At 52.9% G+C, this 19165-nt stretch overlaps 1 protein-coding gene and 1 pseudogene across 2 annotated transcripts in view; both read right to left on the bottom strand.

Moving 5' to 3' along the window:
• Positions 1–336: 336 nt before the first annotated feature.
• The window catches only part of PITRM1 (pitrilysin metallopeptidase 1), a 43834-nt gene continuing 25005 nt past the window's right edge, over positions 337–19165 (bottom strand). For both annotated transcript variants that reach the window (XM_086715054.1, XM_086715055.1), the window contains 14 exons: positions 13060–13198; positions 8817–8933; positions 8059–8191; positions 6921–7041; positions 6742–6818; positions 6324–6489; positions 5976–6076; positions 4270–4390; positions 3525–3596; positions 3096–3208; positions 2067–2192; positions 1254–1399; positions 851–953; positions 337–754 (listed from right to left, as the gene is read on the bottom strand). In XM_086715054.1, the coding sequence (XP_086571180.1) occupies positions 661–754; positions 851–953; positions 1254–1399; positions 2067–2192; positions 3096–3208; positions 3525–3596; positions 4270–4390; positions 5976–6076; positions 6324–6489; positions 6742–6818; positions 6921–7041; positions 8059–8191; positions 8817–8933; positions 13060–13198 (1629 nt within the window). In that variant the 3' untranslated portion in view covers positions 337–660. The remainder of the gene's footprint in view (positions 755–850; positions 954–1253; positions 1400–2066; positions 2193–3095; positions 3209–3524; positions 3597–4269; positions 4391–5975; positions 6077–6323; positions 6490–6741; positions 6819–6920; positions 7042–8058; positions 8192–8816; positions 8934–13059; positions 13199–19165) is intronic.
• LOC112868056 (U2 spliceosomal RNA) lies at positions 11409–11577 on the bottom strand (annotated as a pseudogene).

The raw sequence follows: 19165 nt of genomic DNA, 5'->3' as shown, positions 1-19165 counted from the left end.
TGACCCGGGCTACAGACCCGAATGCAGGAAAGGCATCGTCCGGAGATCTGCTGAGGGGCGGAGGGCGGAGAGGCAGACGGGGACCAGCACCGAGCGCGCTTTCTGTCTGAAATATGCACAGTGAGCAACACGGGAGACGGTGGGAGAAGGGTAATGCTTACCAGGCCGCCCTGGGTATCACCCCTCTGTTCCAGACTTTTCCACGGGGCCTGGCTGTGACCACACTGGTTCACACATCAATGCACGTCGGATACCTCTGTTCACTTACTCATTTTTTAATAAGGGCCCCAGGAGCTCCTGTAGCAAACGGTCATTTAAAATAATGACTAAAGAAAGTACGGGTGAATCAGAGTTGCCCTTTATTTTTAAATTTTTAAAATAAATACTCCATGATTTGTAGGTAAAATAAGGACTTAGACGATGAGAAACTCTGAGTTACAATCTGTGTGTCTCTAACACTGAATACACCATCATGATCATCTCTTTCCTTCTAAGGGAGGAGTTTGGTCTGACCGGCCACACAAGAGTGACACGTGACCAAGATGGGGTGGGGGGAGGGAGGGACAGTAACTTTCCCACCTTTCAAGTTAAATTAGCTCAGGCTTCCCTTCAAGGGCCATGCCTGCCTGTCATCCCATCCCACTCCCGAGCACAGACGTGTCATCTGACTATCCATGACGGGTCCTTAGCGATTTTTGCGTTCTCCGGTCCGAGCAGGGCCAGGCCACGTGTGCCCCTCCCGACGCCGAGGTACCTGGAGGGGGGGTGGGGGTAGGTCAGGGTCAGGGCCGTTCCCGCACGCGAGCCTTCGCGGGCCGCAGGCTCCGGACACTCGTCACGCGGCACTTACTTGTCGCTCACGGCGACGAGACTGTCGTGGCTGACGGCAAAGAGCTGCTCCCGGTGCACCTGCTTCAGCTCGTCCGAGAGGCCGTACAGGAAATGGTCCAGCCCTGCGGGCATCAGAAAAGCCAGTTCCCACGCTGACCTGCTCCAAGGGCACCCGGTGGACACTCTTGCAGCAAAGGTCAAGCTGTTGCGTGGCCCCTTCCCGCAAAGCCTCTCCCCCAGCCAGGGGCGGAAGCCACGCTGCGGGGGGGTGCCCCTCTGGCACCTCCCCCCAGCACCCCTGGGCCTCAGACCACTCAAGCCCTGGAGTGATGGAGCCCCCGGACCCTGCCCGAGCGTGTGTGTCACCGAGGAGGCGGGGACCTGGCAGAGCTCAGACCGTGTCCGTCAGGAACAGCAAATACCTCTGTCTGAAGGAGGCACAGGGGCGTCCACGGAGGCGAAGACGGAGAGCTTGGCCTCGTCGATGTCCTGCTGTGTGAATCGCCCAGCCTTAGCCCAGTCGACGGCCTTCGCAAAAGACTGGAGCGTTTCTGTCGAATGCGGGTCCCTAGGAGGCCAGAGAGACTCACGCGTTCGCCCCTTCACCCTTACACCCTCTGATTTCACAAACAGAGGAAACCACGTGGACAGGGAAGAAGGCTCACGCGGACCAGACCCGCTGAGGATGGTTGGATAAAGCCCCTCAGTTCCTTAAGGAGCACCCAGAATGTCCTCATAAGCAGCCGTAAGCGGGCCAGTCTGCAAGGACAGCTGGGGAGCCCTCCCCGCTCTGCGCACAAGTCCTTGAGGCCCCGCGGGACCTGGGGGAGGCGGGGGCGGCAAACTCCTCCTTCCAGCAGATTTCTAACTCAGGTCCGCGGAAACTCAGGAACTGGTCTAAGGAAAGGGCGGGAGCAGTCAGGGCACGACAGCTCCACGCCTGGCACCCACACCGGGCCTCTGGGATCGCTCGGAGCCCGGAAAGCTCTCAGCTCCTGTCCTCGGCAACTAAATCTTGGTCTCGGGTAACCGCAGTATTTAAGCCAAAATGTTTCCCGTCACTACTGCGTCTCCTAGACACGAACAACCCAGAGGACACTGCTGGGCGTGGTTTTGCGTCCAAGAAGCGAGAAACAAGGGGAAACGCTTCTCTTTCAAAGGCTCGCCCGCCGCGCGTACACGCAGCCCTCGGGTGGTGAGCGGGGCCTGTGGCGGGGAGCGCGGGGCCCACTCACCGGTAGGAATAAAACGTGAACATCCCGTCGCGGCCGAGTCTAGCGCCTGCGCCGTAAGCGCCGCCCTTCTCTCGGATTTCTGTGTGCAAGAACTTGGCCGTCACGAGACGCGCGAGGACCTTGAGGCTGAGATGGATCGAAGACCGCGTGTTACAACCGCACCCTTCCCGCCAGAAGGCTCTCACTTAACAGTGACACACGCTCCACCGTCCCCTTCTCTAAGGCCGAGAACACACACGGGGAGAAAAATCGGACACGAGTTTCCAAACGGGGGCTGTGGGGAGAGGTGGGGACAGGGGTGGGGCGCCCCTCTCGACTTGGGACAGCGCACAAGGGGCACTGAAGGTCTCATCGGGTGAGGCCCCGAACCTCATCGCTCGGGCACACGGACAGACCCTCGTTCATCTAAACCCCCACCTGCCCTCTCTCTCGCTCTCTCCCGAAACACGGGGAGCTCTTCGGTACGTTTCTGCGGGGACCCTCCCTGAGAAAACACTCCAACAGAGCGAGTTCTACCGGTGGGTCCCACATTCCTGTTGGGGGCTCACGTCCTGGGAGAGAGAGCTGGAAGCTTCCAGCAGGCATCCTCACAGGACAGAGAGCGGCCACGCCCGGAGCCCCCCAGCCCTCCACACGTTAACTGGAGGAGTGAACGGGTGCCCCTCCGGACGGCGGTGGGGCTCGCCTTGTGGGCGCTCCGGGCCAGACCTGGGCAGACGGGCTCCCCGCATCCCAGCAGGGACCGGGGGTTCACCCCCATGTATTGTCAAATATTCTGTGTGCTATAAGGAACACAAGTTCACAGTTGGAAAACTGTAAAATACAAAGGAAGGGGGAAAAACGATACTCCTCCTCCCCAGGAGTGCTTACGACACGTTCGTGCTTTAAATGTACTTAACAGAACTGCGTGGCCTGGTCTGCGTGGCTTAGTGTACAGAGCACAAGTTCCGTTCCTACGAACGTAGACCCCCCTCTCCCTCGAGCCCAGCAGCAGCCCTGCGCCCTCCTGGGCCCTCCCCGGCCCCGCACCTGGCGTGGTCCGGGTCCGTGTAGGGGGCGGTCCTCACGCATTCGCCCACGTGGTTCACGGGGAAGGGGAGCAGGAAGTGTGTCTTCATCTGGTGTGGTTTGAAGGTGGGGTCCTGAGGGGACAGGCATGGCCGTGCTGGCTCCCACTTGCAGGCTCACGGCCAAGGGCAGGGCGCTGACCCCCGTGACCCTGTCTTTGCATTCGTCCCCAGACACACGTTAAGTCTTCGCATCTGTGATGAACCACACCACCGTCACGCCCCTAAGGCAGCGTGGGAGGGGCCGCAGCGCCGACTGCACAGTTCGAGGTGAAGGCAGCCGGCCGGGACGCCACAGGAGCACAAGGCCCCCGGGACGTGTCCCCCACACCAGCAGGGCACGCACAAGCCGCACTGCTCCTCCCAGGTGACAGGGGCCGTGTGAACTTACCGTGATCAGCTTCCTTAGGACTCGGGGGCCGCTAATGTGCGTGCTTCCACTGGACCCACTGGGGGCGGGTTTCTGAAAATAGTTTCCAAGAGAAGTGAGAAAGCCCCCAAACTCACCTGATACACTTCAGGTCTGGTCACGAAAATTCAGAGCCAGTGACAGGCGTGAGGGCACACATGCTAAGTGTTTTAAACCAGTGTAATGTCTGCAGGTTCTCAGAGCCTCAGGGAGAGGCAAGGCTGTCGCTGGAAGACAGGCCGACCAGTCCTGACCGGGGAACGGGCACAGGGACACAGCGGAGGGGGGGCAGAGTCCTGTCTGCAAAGCCTGTGGATGGTCACCCTTCCCCGCACGAAGATGCACTCTGCAAGCTAACAGAGCAGACTGGCCTCTGCCTGGGAGGCCGGGACAAACGTCCGCGCGATACAGAGTCCCCTTGAGGGGCCTTGCCAGCAGCCGGGAGACCCGCCTGAGCAGGAGGGTTTCTGGCTGCTCTCCCACTAGCACAGAGGCTCTCAAACCCACTGCTTTTCCGCATCAGGAAAGCGCCCACTGCAAAGGCCCACGTGACAAGAAGGGAACGCAGGATGGAAGGCCGGACGGTGGGGTTTGAATTAAGCTCTCACCTGGGTTGACACTGGGCAAGCTACTTAACCCTGCTGTCCTCTGCTCCCTCCCCTCAACGGGACATGATGGGGGCGGCCGCAGATGTAAGCACTGGGGCCCATGCCCGGCAAGGGCTCACCTCGACCACGGACAGGTGCCCCGGCTTCCACTCCGCCTTACTCCGACCGACGTTTCGAACAAACTTTTCGACCTCTTTTTCTGCCAGAGACATCTGCTGAGGCATAGCATTCACGGAGCATCTGTTCAAAAAGCCATATATACGTAGGAGAGCTTTACTGAAAAAATAAAACACTTTTACTAATTCATCACGTTTTGCATGAACGACACAAAGGAGTGAATACTACGTATTTACTTTTTGTACCAAATAATGTTTGAACTGTTAAAGAGAAACAGTAGCCAAATACAAAAGCAATAGAGCCGTCTTCTCCAAAAAGGCTCCCCCGTTATTTCAGTGCTGCAGGTGGGGACCAGCCGTCAGGACATAGTGGCCACACGCCTGACACTGACTGAACTGTGTCCTTGTCCCTTAAGGAGAACACACAACGTATCGCCATCTGCCAAGGGCTTACATTATCTGAAGGTGGAAAACCTAAATTACTGTCTAGGAGGAAAATCAATTTGAAAACATGCACCGGTCATTAAAGCGGAGAAGTTTAAGTTGCCAAGGAATTACCATGCTCTCCAAAACTATTCTCACACGAGTCTCCTCAATTCCACGGCGTCACAAACCCTGCTATCACGTACCGGTCGCTTGAACGGTACAGACCACAGATGCTGTCCCTCTTTTCCTTTGGACCCCAGCCCCTGAGTTCCTGTCTCTAACTGTAGGTACACCCAGATCGGTGCTAACTGTTCCAGACGCTACACCAACTGCTTCGCACACAGTCGTTCATTCCCTGCCATAAATACATGAAGCAGTGTTTTATGGAGAAGGAAACAGAAGGTCCGAGTGGTCACAGTGCTTAAGACACCTGCCCTCCCAGGGATGCCTGGGTGGCTCAGTCGGTTTAAGTGTCTGACTTTGGCTCAGGTCATGATTCTCATGGTTCATGGGTTCGAGCCCCGCGTCAGGCACTGTGCGGACAGCTCGGAGCCTGGAGCTGCTTCGGATTCTGTTTCTCCCTCTCTCTTTCTGCCCCTCCCTTGCTTGTGCTCTTTCTCTCTCTCTCAAAGGTAAATAAACATGAAAACAATTTTTTTTGAGGACAACCGTCTTCCCAGTGGTCGGGGAGAACCTGCCGTGATTCCTGAGGACCAAAGGGGAAGACACTGGGGAGCTCTAGAAAGACTAGAGGCTAATCTAGATCTGTGTCCTTGACAGTGAGATGCCAAAAATACACCGTCAGTCATTTTAAAATTCCCTTCACGCTCACAGACCTGAGGGCTCAGGGCCGACTGACAGTCATGGGTGCCACGGCTTCCCTCATCCCATCAGGCAGCTGTTCTCACAAGAGACGCTGCGTGTTCACTCTGGTCTCGAGCGAGCGGACCTTCCCTCGGGCTCACCGACTGCTTGCTTATGGAGCATGTGCGGTTTTACTTTTGGAACCACCGTAACTAAACGTGTGCAAGAACTCTACTTTGCAGTTGTTGGGTTAAATTAGCTTGCTTCCTCCCCACCCTCCACAGCTGTTATTATTCTCAAATATGTTTCTCCCGTGAAGAACGCGTTCTTGGTTATCAGAGGGCGTGAGGGCTAGAATGCGACTGCCGAGCGGAAGGCAGGTTTGTGCTGCCGCCTCGAGGGAGACACGTCTGACGGCCGCACTTTGGGGAGCGGGGAGAGCGGGAGGAGGGCTGCCACGAAGCCGGCGGGAGCCCCACCTCATGTTGTCACGGTTCAGCACGTGCTTCGTGATGCGAGGCAGCTTCCTCAGGACCTGCCCGATGTCGCTCATGCCCATCATCCTCTTCATCAGCTTCACCTGAGCCGGAGAAAGCCACACCTGCACGCGGGCCCCCAGGCACCCGTGCCCGTCCGGAAGCCAAACCCCGACTCGAGAATCTGGCCGTGCCGTGTGTGGGACCCGCCGGCCAGGCTTGGGGGTGGGGGGTGGGGGGAAGAAGGTCAATTACAGGAATCTTTCCCAGTAAAATGCGATCGGCTGGAGTTAGCTCTCCTGGGACACAACAGTCCGGCACCAGCGCTGGAGACCCCGGCCGGTGAGTCACCTGGTCCATCCCGCTGAAGGTCTCCTGCAGGTCCCCCGCCGGTGTCAGGGTCCTGCCGGCTCGGACCATCGCGTACAGATGCCCCGAGTCAGGCACTCCGTTGGACAGCTCTTGAGCGGACATCGTAACCAACACTCGGAAATATTCTTCTTCTTCAAAGCATGGGCTTCGGGGAAAATAAAAACGTATTCAGTTCCCGGAGACCCGGCCACACCCCTTTTGAGATCCGGAAAGTTCATTAAATGTCGGTTTCCAGACGATGCGAACACCGTCAGAAATTGTACACGTCCACAGGAATGACAACCAGGATGCAGGCAGAAACCACAAACGACAAACGAGTAACAACTCCTGCTTTCACAACACTGGAGACTCAGCCCCCTGATCTAGCCCCAGGAGGAAGGTCTTTACAGACAGTTACCTGTGGAATATCTCACTCCACAGCTGCATCATGTCTGGCAGGTTTCTATCGAGGCAGAAGGATGAAAACAGCACACCCTAAACCACGCAAAAAGGAAGAAATGACGACTTAATTTCAGGGACAAAGAACACGCTGAAGCAACGCCGTGGAGCGCCCAGTGACGCAGAGGGAACCGCTACCTGCTCGTACACGTCCAGGTGCGTGCCATCAGGGATCACGTGGGGCGACGCGGCCATGCCCCCCGTTTTCAGCTCGATCTGCTGAGCCTGCTGTCTGTAGTCCAGAAGGCCGCAGCCCAGCCTGTCAGAGCAAAGAAGGGTTCCCCCACCGCCGGTGTGGTCTGGGCCGTGTCACCCTCCGCTGTGAGCCGCTGGCACGACCGTGGCCACAGCCTCCAGCGACCCGCATCCACGCCCCTAACCACACCTGCCCACCGCTCGCGCCCCATTCCAGGCGGACACGACGTGTGCGGGGACTCCAGTCAGCGGCATCCCGCCCGCCCGGCCCACAGGCGGCCACCGCCCGGCGCTAAGCACGGAACCCTAAGCCCTGCTTTGCAAGGCCGAGCTTCCACGTTCTTAATGCTTCCTGTTCTCTCTGCTTCTAAAACGTTCTGGCCCAGATTTCATCTGCTCAAGTGTTCGGTCTCAGAAAGGAGATCTGGAGAACCGGCCTCTGTGAGCTTTTAAGAAAAGAAGTCCTCTCGGCACGGGTGATGCTTTTGCAAGAAACAGCCTAACCCTAGCTCCCAAGGTAAGAGAGGCCGGAGGCCACGGTGACACCCGTGAGGCCCCCCAGAAACGGCTGTGCCGTGAAGGACAAGTGGGGGGGCTGTGTTCAAGCAAGGGCAAGAACGCCGCAAAGGTCGGAGGTGCCTTCCCATGACCTCTGCTAAGGTGCACGGGACATGAAGCCCACGTGTGTGACGGGGCACCAGCCTACTTGCTACGGGGTTCCATCCCCCTGGTGTCCCGGCACACGGACACGGAGCTGCGGCCCCGCCACGGCCAGCCACGGAGACCCAGAAGAGGAGCGGGCCGTGGGGCCACGTGCGGCCTGCCGTGATCTCAAATCCACCCGGACGCCCGCTCTACCAGGGGTCATGGCGTCACACAGCTCAGTGGAGGCCACACGGCCTCTCCGGGTCACCCCCACGCCTACGTGGCCGACGTGAGGACGTTTTCTGATCAGGACACCGTTGTTTTCGCAAAAGCACTAGGGCTTTTCCAAACTAAAACGACTCGCTAAAAGGTGATCGCCGACGCACCGAGACACAGCAGCTGCGCGTCCGTGCAGAGACCCACCCCAGGCCCTTACTTGGTGAGGACGCTGCAGAAGAGGGGCACGTAGGGCCGGAGCTCCTCGGGAAGGGTGTGCAGGCTGCAAAACGCTCTGAAGTACACCACGCCGTTGGTGGGCTGGGCGCAGTACTGCACGGGGGTCTCGCCGGCTGCGGGGGCACAAGCAGCCCACTTCTCAGTCACCTCCTCACTCTTCGGTATGCCCTCCTCAAATGCTCCCCACTGAGGACACCCACACCCCCAGCCAGGCCCAGACGGAAGGGGCGTTCCTCGGGCCCTGCGGCTGCCCTGCCCACCGCCCCCCCCCGCCCTGCGTGCGGCCGTCTGCGCGGTCTCGGGGGGGCTGGCAACACCCGACCCCGCTCCCTTGCCCGTCCCATGGTGAAGACGTGGGGGACGTTAACCCCGCTTCCCAGAGGCCTCGTCCACTTATGTGCACACACACTACCCAGTGGTGGTAAACACAAGGAGCCACGTTAAGACAAAGCGGAAGCGAGGGTGCTTCTCAAGATCAAGGCGATCCCATGACCCGAGTGACACAGCCCACGTGTGGGCTCCTCAGGCACGTGCCCCCACTTGCCCACAAGCGGCAAAGTGGGCGAGACGGGAAGGAGCCGGCAGGGGGCATCGCCACCCCCCCCCACACCCCCACTCCCAGCACGGCCACGCACGCGCTCCAGCTCCCCACGCGGCCGGCCACCTCCCCCGGACGGGGCTGGCTGGGCACGAGGGTGCCGGCGTGGACACAGAAACAAGACCGAGCCTCCCACTGACCTGCCAGGGCCACCTCCAGGTGCGTGAGCGGGATGGTGGGCTCAATGTCCGACACCTTGAGCGCTGGCAGGCAAGACGTGTCCTGAGCTTTGCTCTGCTGAGTCTGTAATTCCAGACCTAGAACCACGCAGAGTGACGAGCAATCAGGGCAGGAGCTGGGAGGTCTGACGACCCGCTCGCCTGCGCTCGGGCCAGCCCTCACGGATGGCAGCCACCCGGGGCACCGCGGCTTGCCAGCTCTGCCGTTGCCGAGCAAACCCAACTCGGCACGACAGCCTGCCCGGGAGGCCGAGCTTTCCTAAGTGCCCTCCTGCCCACGACGTGAACGGAGAGCTGTGCTGGGGCCACTGCTGTGCTGAGGGCCGGGCTGGGCTTGCTCAGGCTCCTCTCCACCCCACCAGACTGTACTAGAGCCTGAATGCTCAGCCCACTGCTTTCAGACTTCCAACCCATTCCTTGCTGGACCGGAATTTCGTAACTTTCGCACTTGCTTTGTCTCCTTTCAGCCGTGCCAGCCTCAGCACGGTGCGTGTGCAACCACGGGTTTTGCACGTTCTGCAAATGCTCCAGCAGACATTTTCTCGGCCTGACCTCTCACAGCTCCCGAAAGAGGGGAGAGGCCCCTCCTTCCGGAGTCACAGAACCTCGCAGCCCGTCAAGGCGGGAACCCCAGAGGCTCGGCGCAGAGTCTGCAACGGTGCACGAGGGAAAAACACTGCACGGTCTCCAGTTCCGTCAAACAAACAGCTTCATTTCTCGCGCGTCCGAGGAGCTGAGTGGACCTGGCCTCCGCATCTACCTCCAAGGTCCCGACACCTGACAGCAGACTGCCAGCCTGTCCCGTGGGGGCCCATCCCCGGCACAGCACCGTTGCCGAGGCTAGCCCACAGCCCTCACTCTGGGAGACGCCAAGGAGTGGGCTCTTGGCGGCTTCCTGCAGACTGCCAGGCCCCCACCAGCTGTGGGCTGACTCCCCCACCCTGCCCCTCCACGTCACCTGGGTGTGCAGGCGGGAGCTCAGGAGCCTGCCCCGTCCAGGTCTAGGGCCCCCTGGTCCTGGGCGGCACCCTCACCTCAGCACCTGCTCTCCCAGAGTGCCCGGGGTCAGCGCAGAACTCTCCGGCAGCCCGTCCTCTGCCAGGTGACAGGCTCCCGACGGCGGGGCCAAGGCACGTGACCGGTGACGCAGACGCCCCAAACTGGAAGACCGTTCCAAGTCAGTCTCCCGCCCCACCGTTCCCACCGCGCTCCTCTACAGAGTAAACTCGGACGCATAGACCGCTCGAGCTGCAGTCCACACCCGGGACGTACTGGCCAGAAAGACCCCTCACGTGCCCCAGCACCGTGTCACACTTAACGGAACTGCGCAGTGATCTGCAAGCGAAAAACACGTTTCCGTAATGTGGGCCTCCGTCCGCTCACATGCGAGTGTGGACCAGAGCACATGGGTTTTCTTAGAACCGAGCACATCTCGGCGGCCAGGCCAAGAGTCCGGCAACTCCAGGAATGTACCAGGTCGGGTTGCTCAGGCCTACAATTACGCTCCGGGCCACAAAGGGCGTTAATCAAAAATGGAAAACAGGTGGGGCTGCAGCAACTAAAAGCTTCTTCACAGCAAACCACCAACAAAACGAAAAGCAGTACGGAATGGGAGAAAATATTTGCAGATTGCATGTGATAAGGGGTTAATAGCCAAATATATAAGAACTTGTACAATTCAGCAGCAAAAAAGCCTGAATAACCTGATTAAAAGTGGGCAGGGGATCTGAACAGACGTTTCCCCAGAGGAGTCATCCAGAAGGCCGACAGGCCAAAATGAGAAGATGCTCAACATCACAACCACCAGGGAAACGCAAATCAAAACCACCACGACCTGTCAGAGTGGCCAGAATCAGGAAGACCAGAAGTGTGGGCTGGTGAGGGTGTGGACAACGGGGAGCCTCGGGCACCGCTGGTGGACAGAGCGCGGGGCAGCCGCCGCGGAAAACAGACGGAGGTCCCATTCCATCACAGGATCGAGCAATTCTGCCGCTGGGCATTTAACTAAAGAAAACAAACTCTCACTTGAAAGGTGTCTGTACCCCCACGTCCGTTAATGTTGTCCACGACGGCCAAGATAAGGGAACCACCTGGGTGTCCATCGATGGGGGAAGATGTGGTTATACGTACAATGGATTATATTCAGTCGTAAACAGAGAATGAAATCTTGCCGTTTATGACAATACAGAGGGCATCATGCTAAGTGAAATGAGGCGGAGAAAGACAAACACCTTGTGATCTCACGCACACGTGGCATCTGAAAAAGCAAACGCCAAGCTCGCAGCGACGACAGACTGGTGGATGCCAGAGGTTGGTGGGAGGCGTGTGAGGGATGGGTGAAAGGGTCAAAAGGTACAAACTTACAGTCTAAAGTCACGGCACGGACCGCACAGCACGGGGACTGTAGGTGAGAACGCTGTGCTGCATGTGTGAAAGTGGCTAAGACAACAGATGTCACGAGTTCTCATCCCACGAAAGACAAATTGCAACTGTGTGGGGACAATGCTGACTAGCTGCCCTGTGATCATTTTGCAAGTTGTACAAATGTCAACTCACTGCTATATCCTGAAGCTAAAATAATGCTGTACCAGCTGTATCTCTTCCTTATGAACTTATTAATAAATCCATTTAGAAGACTGTCCTCGGACAGAGAACATATCCAATATTAAACGTATCAGAACAGACAGTACAGCTGACCTCAGCCAAAAGGCCAAGAAGCAATCAATTAATTACACCTCAGTTTAAAAAAGGAAGACGGAACTTGACGACCAGCACTCATAAAACAGAAGGAATTATTATTATATTACTCACAATTAGCGAGCTCCGTTTACGATTACTCACAATTAGCTGGCTACATTCATGAAGAGCTTAAAAGAGCTGTATGCAAAAACCAGAAACCAGAACTCCAAGGTAAAGAGTAACAACTTACATGCTCAAATTACCTTTACTAGATAGACTAAATCATCTGAACCTTAGCGTTACTGACTTCCTACCTAAAGCCAACTCCGCTGCCCGATAAACCTGATAATCCCTCACGTGATCCCAGCCAACTGCTATCCTGGCGGGGTGGCCGTGTCCCTGTGTACTGCAGATCTATTCTGATAGACTTTATTTATTCGTGTAATTTACCTACGCTAAAACCCACAGGTTTAAAGATACAATTCAATAAATTCTACAAACGCGTAAAGTTGTATAATCATCACATTGCGGTATCATTTCCGCCCCCAAAAAGTTCCCTCCTGGCTCCCTGCAGGCAACCCCCGGGCTCACGCGCCTTCTGTCAGTATAGTTTCACCGCTTCTACAGTTTCATGTAAATGACTCACTGGGCAGCAGGCACTGTTTCGGCCTGGCTAACTTCACTTAGCACAATGCTTTTGAGGCTCTCGTCACTATGAAGTGCATCGTACTCTGCTCCTCTTTGTGGCTGAACAGTGTTGTCACTGCACAGATATACCGGGCTGATGGAAATGTGAGCGGTTTCCAGTTTGTGTGGACATGTGCTATCGTTTCTTTTGGGCACATCATGTGGAGGAGACCACTGGGCCTTACGGTGTGTTTAGCCCAGGAAGGGATTAGGTACCCGTCTCTGTCTGCACCCAGGCCTGCGCCACCCGGCCCCCCGCCATGTGTCACGACCGGGGGGAGTATGTTCTGAACTCCCCAGTGGATGCCTGAAACCATCGATAGGGCCAAACCCTGTATATACGTACGCATAATCAAGTTCAATTCATAAACTCGGCACGGCAAGAGTGACAACAACTGATGGCGACACAGAGCAGTGACAACGATGAACTGAAAGAAAGGTTACGTGAACGCGGTGTCTGGCTCTCTCCAAATGCGTCCTTGTGCTGTGGGTGAAAGACATGACAGATGCAGGCACCATGACACAGCTCTGACAACGCACAAGCAGAGTCGCTCCCAGCCCTCGGGTGACCGTGGGTCACAGGGTGTGTGTGTGGGGGGCGGACCACAGTGCCTTTCCTCTCTAGCGTTCCTCCTTTCCTCACCCACAGGATGAAGCTTCTGAGAACAGGGCGATCCTACTGGGGTTGAAGCCATCGCATCCAACTGTGACCTTTGTCGGTGCCCAATAAATACGTGTTAGTTCAAATGATACTTGCCTCCAACTATCCTCTCGTTTCACAAAGTTCACTGGGGTTGGGGGAAGGCTTAGGGAATTAGGACGAAACTAAACATCTGACCTTTTTCATAGATCTGCTTCTTGTCTTTCGGGGAAAGACAGTCGATCTTCTGCTTCAGTTTTTCTGTCTCCTTCTGTGTTTGTTTCTCAAAATACTTGTCATCGGGTTTCATCAACAAAGTCAGCTTATGTGGATTATTCTGCAGAAGGCACAGCAACAAAAAGAGAAGCTGAAACAAGTTTCACTGGAGGCCAACCTGCTGACGAGCCGCTAGCGCCATTCCATGGGCCGGCAGGTGCACCACCCGTTTTAAATAGCCATGACGATAGAACATACCTCAAAGGTGGCCCTACGGAAAGTGCACGAGCCGCGTGAGACCCCAGCTGTCACCCTCACACACGCTGTTCTTCTCACTACTGGGTGCTTACTGTTACGGTTACTAGGTCTAAACCAGGAACCTATTGATGTTGAACATTCTCTTTATACCTTACTTGCACATTTGGACATTATAAATCTTTGACTTTAGTCTAAATCAAAAAGAACTGAAGAAACTAATGTAATGTTTATCTAGACTTCTTAAAGGTTAGAACTAAATTCTTCAGGATTTTGTCAATTATGAGGACAAAGTAAATATCCACCTAATGTAAAAATGTTAGATTATTTAATGTGCGTCTCTCACTCAACAACACACACACACACAGCACACCTGTCTGTAGCACTACAGAGAGGAGAGAGAACCGCACTAGAATACCAACTTTATACAAAGTAACCTGTAGTAACAGATGGCAGGTCGAGTGGCCGACCTATGCCCTACGTCCAAAATATGTGCCCATAATATGTGCACAGTGCACAACCGAGCGACCCTTCACTACACAACAGTCCAAGCCCCATGGTGAAGCCTTCTAAGTCCCACCACATTCATGGTCATCTTCCATGGAACACACACCAAGTACAATGCCCTAAAGCAATGCAAACAAATGAGCAAGCATCAAAAGAATCCATCATAAAGACCAAAATACCCACACATTTAAGGGACTGTTGTATTCTCGACAAAAGTCAAGGCTTCACCCAGGTGAATTCTACCAAATGTTTAAAGAGTTAACATCTATGTTCCTCAAACTACTCCAGAAGGCACTACATAAAAGAAAACAGGAGGCCAGTATCCCTGATAGACACAGATGCAAAATCATCAATAAATTATCAGCAAACCACATTCAACACTAACATTAAAATGATTACTCGCTGATAGAGGCAGAAAAAGCATTTGACAAAATTCAACATATGTTCATGATAAAAACTATCAACAAAGTGGAGTTAGAGGGAACACAGCTGAGCATGACGAAGGCCATGTATGGCACACCAAGGGCTAACATCACACTCAAAGGGGAAAAACTGAGAGCTTCTGCTCCAAGATCAAGAACAAGACAAGGATGTCCACTGTCACCACTTTCTTTTTTTTTTAATTTTTTTTTTTTTCAACGTTTATTTATTTTTGGGACAGAGAGAGACAGAGCATGAACGGGGGAGGAGCAGAGAGAGAGGGAGACACAGAATCGGAAACAGGCTCCAGGCTCTGAGCCATCAGCCCAGAGCCTGATGCGGGGCTCGAACCCACGGACCGCGAGATCGTGACCTGGCTGAAGTCGGACGCTTAACCGACTGCGCCACCCAGGCGCCCCATGTCACCACTTTCATTCAACACAGTCCTGAAGTCCTGGCTGTAGCCATCAGACAAGAAATATAAAGGCATCTAAATCAGGCAGGACGAAGTAAAACTGTCACTGTGTGTAGATGACATGATACCATACAAAGAAAACCCTGAAGAGTCCACCAAAAACACTGTGAGAATAAACGAATTCAGAAAATTAATACATAGATATTGGGTGTTTTTATACACCAATACAAAGGTAGTAGAAAGAGAAATTAAGAAAACAGTTCCATTTAGAAGTGCACCAAAAAGAATAGTACGCAGAAATAAGCCTAAGCAAAAAGTCGAAAGACCTGTGCTCTGCAAACTCGGAAACACTGATGAAGGAAACTGCAGACGACACACACAGAAAAGACACACCATGCTCACGGACTGGAAGAAATCACACTGGTAAATGCCTACACTACAAAGCACTCTACAGATTCAGTGTAATCCCTATCAAACCACCAACAGCATTTTCCACAGAACTAGAATAATCCTGTAATGTTTACGGAACCCAAAAGACCCCAAACAGCCAAAGCGATTTTGAGAAAGAACAAAGCTGGACATAGAATCCTAGATCTCAAGATTTACTCCAAAACTGTAGTCATCAAAACAGCATGAGGTCGGATGGCGGAGGAGGAGGACTGTAAGCTCACTTGGTCCCAGGGACACAAGGAAAAAACACCCACATCAGTGCACATAACCCAGAAAACGACCTGGACTCTGGCAGAATTGTCAGTTCTTACACCTAGTGGGGCATAAAGCCTGGAATTTTATTTATTTTTTTAAAATATTTTTTATTTGAGAGACAGAGCGAGAATGTGTGCAAGCAGGGGAGGGGCAGAGAGAGGGAGAGAGAATATCTTAAGCAGGGCCCATGCTCAGCATGGAGCCCAACATGGGGCTTGATCCCATGAGCCTGGGATCATGACCTGAGCCAAATTCAAGAGTTGGGATACTCAACTGACTGAGCCACCCAGGCACCTGAAGCCTGTAATTCTTTTTTTTTTTTTTTATGTTTATTTATTTTGAGAGAGAGAGAGTGCATGAGCAGGGGAGGGGAAGAGAGAGAGGGAGAGAGAGAAAGAATCCCAAGCAGGCTCCATACTGTCAGCACAGAGCCTGAAGCAGAGCTCAATCTCATGAACCGTGAGATCGTGACCTGAGCTGAAATCAAGAGTTGGGACACTCAACCAACTAAGCCACCCAGGCACCACCCGAAGCCTGTAATTCTAAAAATCAGCATGAGAAGATGTTAGTAAGTGGAGTTCCCACCTTTAAAGAGATAGCACACCAAAAAGTCTTTGCAAATACAGCACTTTGAGAAATGTCAGGGGCAGATAGGAAGGAGAGTGATCGACTCACAGCGAGGCCCAGAGACACAGGGATCAAGGGAGACCCCTCCAGGAACAAGGGACGTGACCAGTACCATTTTCCTTTCCCATCCCCAGCACAAACAATGGCCACCTATGGGAATCAGCAGCACACTGACACTCTTTATGAAACTGGCTTGCACCAAGCCACGCCTCCCCCATGCTTCCAGGGATCTGTTCTTCCTAGTCACACTCGCCTCAGTCCTGGCACTGTGGGCTCCTCCCCCAGAAGACTGGCACAAACCCTGCCAACACCACATCTCCGACCCACGTGTTTTGAAGGACCTCAGTTCCAGTGGCAGCAGGGGAAGGACTCATTCTTCAAGCAGACCACTGCATATCTTGTTCTATCGTGCCCCACACCTGCTGGAGAACAAACACTGCCCACAAGGCAGAGAGAGCCTCTGCAGACAAGCAGACTGAAGGAAGAAGAGGACAGGGCCCAACAGCAGGGCACACAACTCACCTAGGAGACACCCCCTGAAGTGCCAGGCCCTGCGGAGCAGGGGACACTGCACTGCCAGGCACAACAGGGCATCTTCATAAGGCCACTACTGTTAAGAGCAAGACAAGTAGCTCACTTTCTAAACACACGGAAACAGATACAGAAAGTTGGACGAAATGAGGAGACAGAGGAATATATCCCAAATGAAAAGAAAGGACCAAACCACAGCTAGAGACAAAAGTGAAACAGATAAAATAAAAAATACAACTGATGGAATAAACAGCAGACTAGATGAAGCATAGGACCGAATTAGTGACCTGGAAGACAGAGTAACGGAAAGTAACCAAGATAAACAGGAGAGGGGAAAAAATTATGCAAACTGAGAATAATCTTAGGGAACTCAGTGACTCCCATCCAACAGAGTATAGGGATCCCAAAAGAAGAGACAGAAAAGGGGCAGAAAATTTATTTGAAGAAATAGTAGCTGAAAACTTCCCTAATCTGGGGACGTTAACAGATGACAGATCCAGGAGGCACAAAGATGCCCCTCTGACCCAAAATCAACCCGAGGAGGTCCACACCAAGATACACAGTAATTAAAATGGCATTAAGTAGTGATAAAGAAAAAAAATCTCAAAAGCAGCAAGAGAAAAGACATTACACACAAGGGAAATCCCCACAAGGCTATCAATGGATTTTTCAGCAGAAACTTTACAGGCCCGAAGGGAGTGGAATGATATATTCACAGTTGAAAGAAGAAAACTCTGCAGCCAAGAATGCTCTATCTAGCAAGGCTATCGTTCAGAACAGAAGGAGAGATCAAGAGTTTCTCAGAAAATGAAAACTAAGAAAGTTCATGACCACTAAGCCAACCCTGCAAAGAGATATTAAATATTAAAGGGGACTCCAAGTGCAATTATGAAAAGTAAAAAACACAAATGCAGTAAAAACAAGTGTTTGTGCAAAAATCAGTCAAGGGATTCATAAAATAAAAAGAGGTGCAACACCATGGGGCGCCTGGGTGGCGCAGTCGGTTAAGCGGCCGACTTCAGCCAGGTCACGATCTCGCGGTCCGTGAGTTCGAGCCCCGCGTCAGGCTCTGGGCTGATGGCTCAGAGCCTGGAGCCTGTTTCCGATTCTGTGTCTCCCTCTCTCTCTGCCCCTCCCCCGTTCAAGCTCTGTCTCTCTCTGTCCCAAAAAAAATAAACGTTAAAAAAAAAAAAAAAAAAAAAAAAAAAAAAAAAAAAAAAAAAGAGGTGCAACACCACATACTTAAAATGTGAGGGAAAGAGATGTTAAAGAATGGGTTCATATTTAAGTGATGAGTCAACTTAATATAGACTGCTGAATGGAGAAAATGTTATACACAAGCTGAATGGTAACCACAAGTCAAAAATAATAGATAGTAATAGATAATAGATACACAGTAATAGATACACAAACACAAAAAGGAATCCAAGTATATCACTAAAGGAAGTCAACACACCATGAAAGCACGAGAAGAAAGGATCAGAGAAAATCTATGGAAACGACCACAAAACAAGTAACAAAACAGAAGCACACACCTATTGATGTAGAAAATGTTGGGGTTTGAAGCCGATGGCCAAGAAAGAATTCATGAGGTGTGTTTGGTGCAAAAATTTGGTTTATTAAAGCCCAGGGTGGGACCCATAGGGAGGAAAGCTCCACCGGGGTTGTGACGGGTGACTGAATACCTTCAGGTTGGGAGGGGATCAGGGACAGCACAAACCTCCAAGGTATTTTGGAAACAAGGTTTCCAGGACCCTGAGGGGACTAGCTACTGTTAGGAAAAGATCATTTATTACTGTTTAGTAAACCTTGGTCATGAGACCCTAGAGATGTACATCAGTGAGCCATGTGCTTGGGGAATGATTGCTAGCATATATTTGGCAGAGATAAAGGAAGTTTTCAAAGTAATTTCTATATGTTAAAGTAGACTCACAGGATCCTGGAGGTCAGAATAATGTTAAGCTTCGATTGCCTTTTGCCCTTTAGCAAAGTGTCACTGTCGAGGCAGCAGAGGGGGGTCACTCTGCCTGTGTCAAAGATGGTCAATGGACTATAGGCAGTAAGGACATTTAATTTGTCATTTGCCTCTGTTTCCCACATCACCTATCAATAATTACTTTGATTTTTTTTTTTTCCGGAGAATGTGTGTATGTGTGCGCAAGTATAGAACGAGCAGAGAGAAAGACAGAGAGAAAGATCTCAAACAGGCTTGCCCGATGCAGAGCTCGATCTCACGACTACGAGATCATGGACATGAGATGAAATCAAGAATTGGACACTTAACGGACTGAACCACCCAGGTGTCCCCATAATTACTCTGAATGTGAACGGACTAAACATTCCGATCAAAAGAAACAGGGTGACAGAATGAGTAAAAAAAAAAAAATAAGACCCATCGACATGCTGCCTGCAAGAGACTCATTTCAGACAGAAAGACACCTGCAGACTGAAAGCAAGAGGAATGGAGAAACACCTGTCGTGCAAACAGATGGTGAAAGGAAGCTGGGGCAGAAATCCTTACATCAGATAAAACAGATTTTAGAGCAGACTCTAACAAGAGAGAAAGAAGGGCACCATATGATATTAAAGGGGACAATCTAACAAGAAGCTGTCAAAATTGTCAATATT

This window comes from Puma concolor, chromosome B4, assembly GCF_028749965.1.
Source record: "Puma concolor isolate L17-30 chromosome B4, mPumCon1.1.hap2, whole genome shotgun sequence".
NCBI lineage: Eukaryota > Metazoa > Chordata > Mammalia > Carnivora > Felidae > Puma > Puma concolor.
The sequence above is the reverse complement of the archived record's forward strand: the minus strand, read 5'-3'. Positions and strand labels throughout refer to the sequence as shown.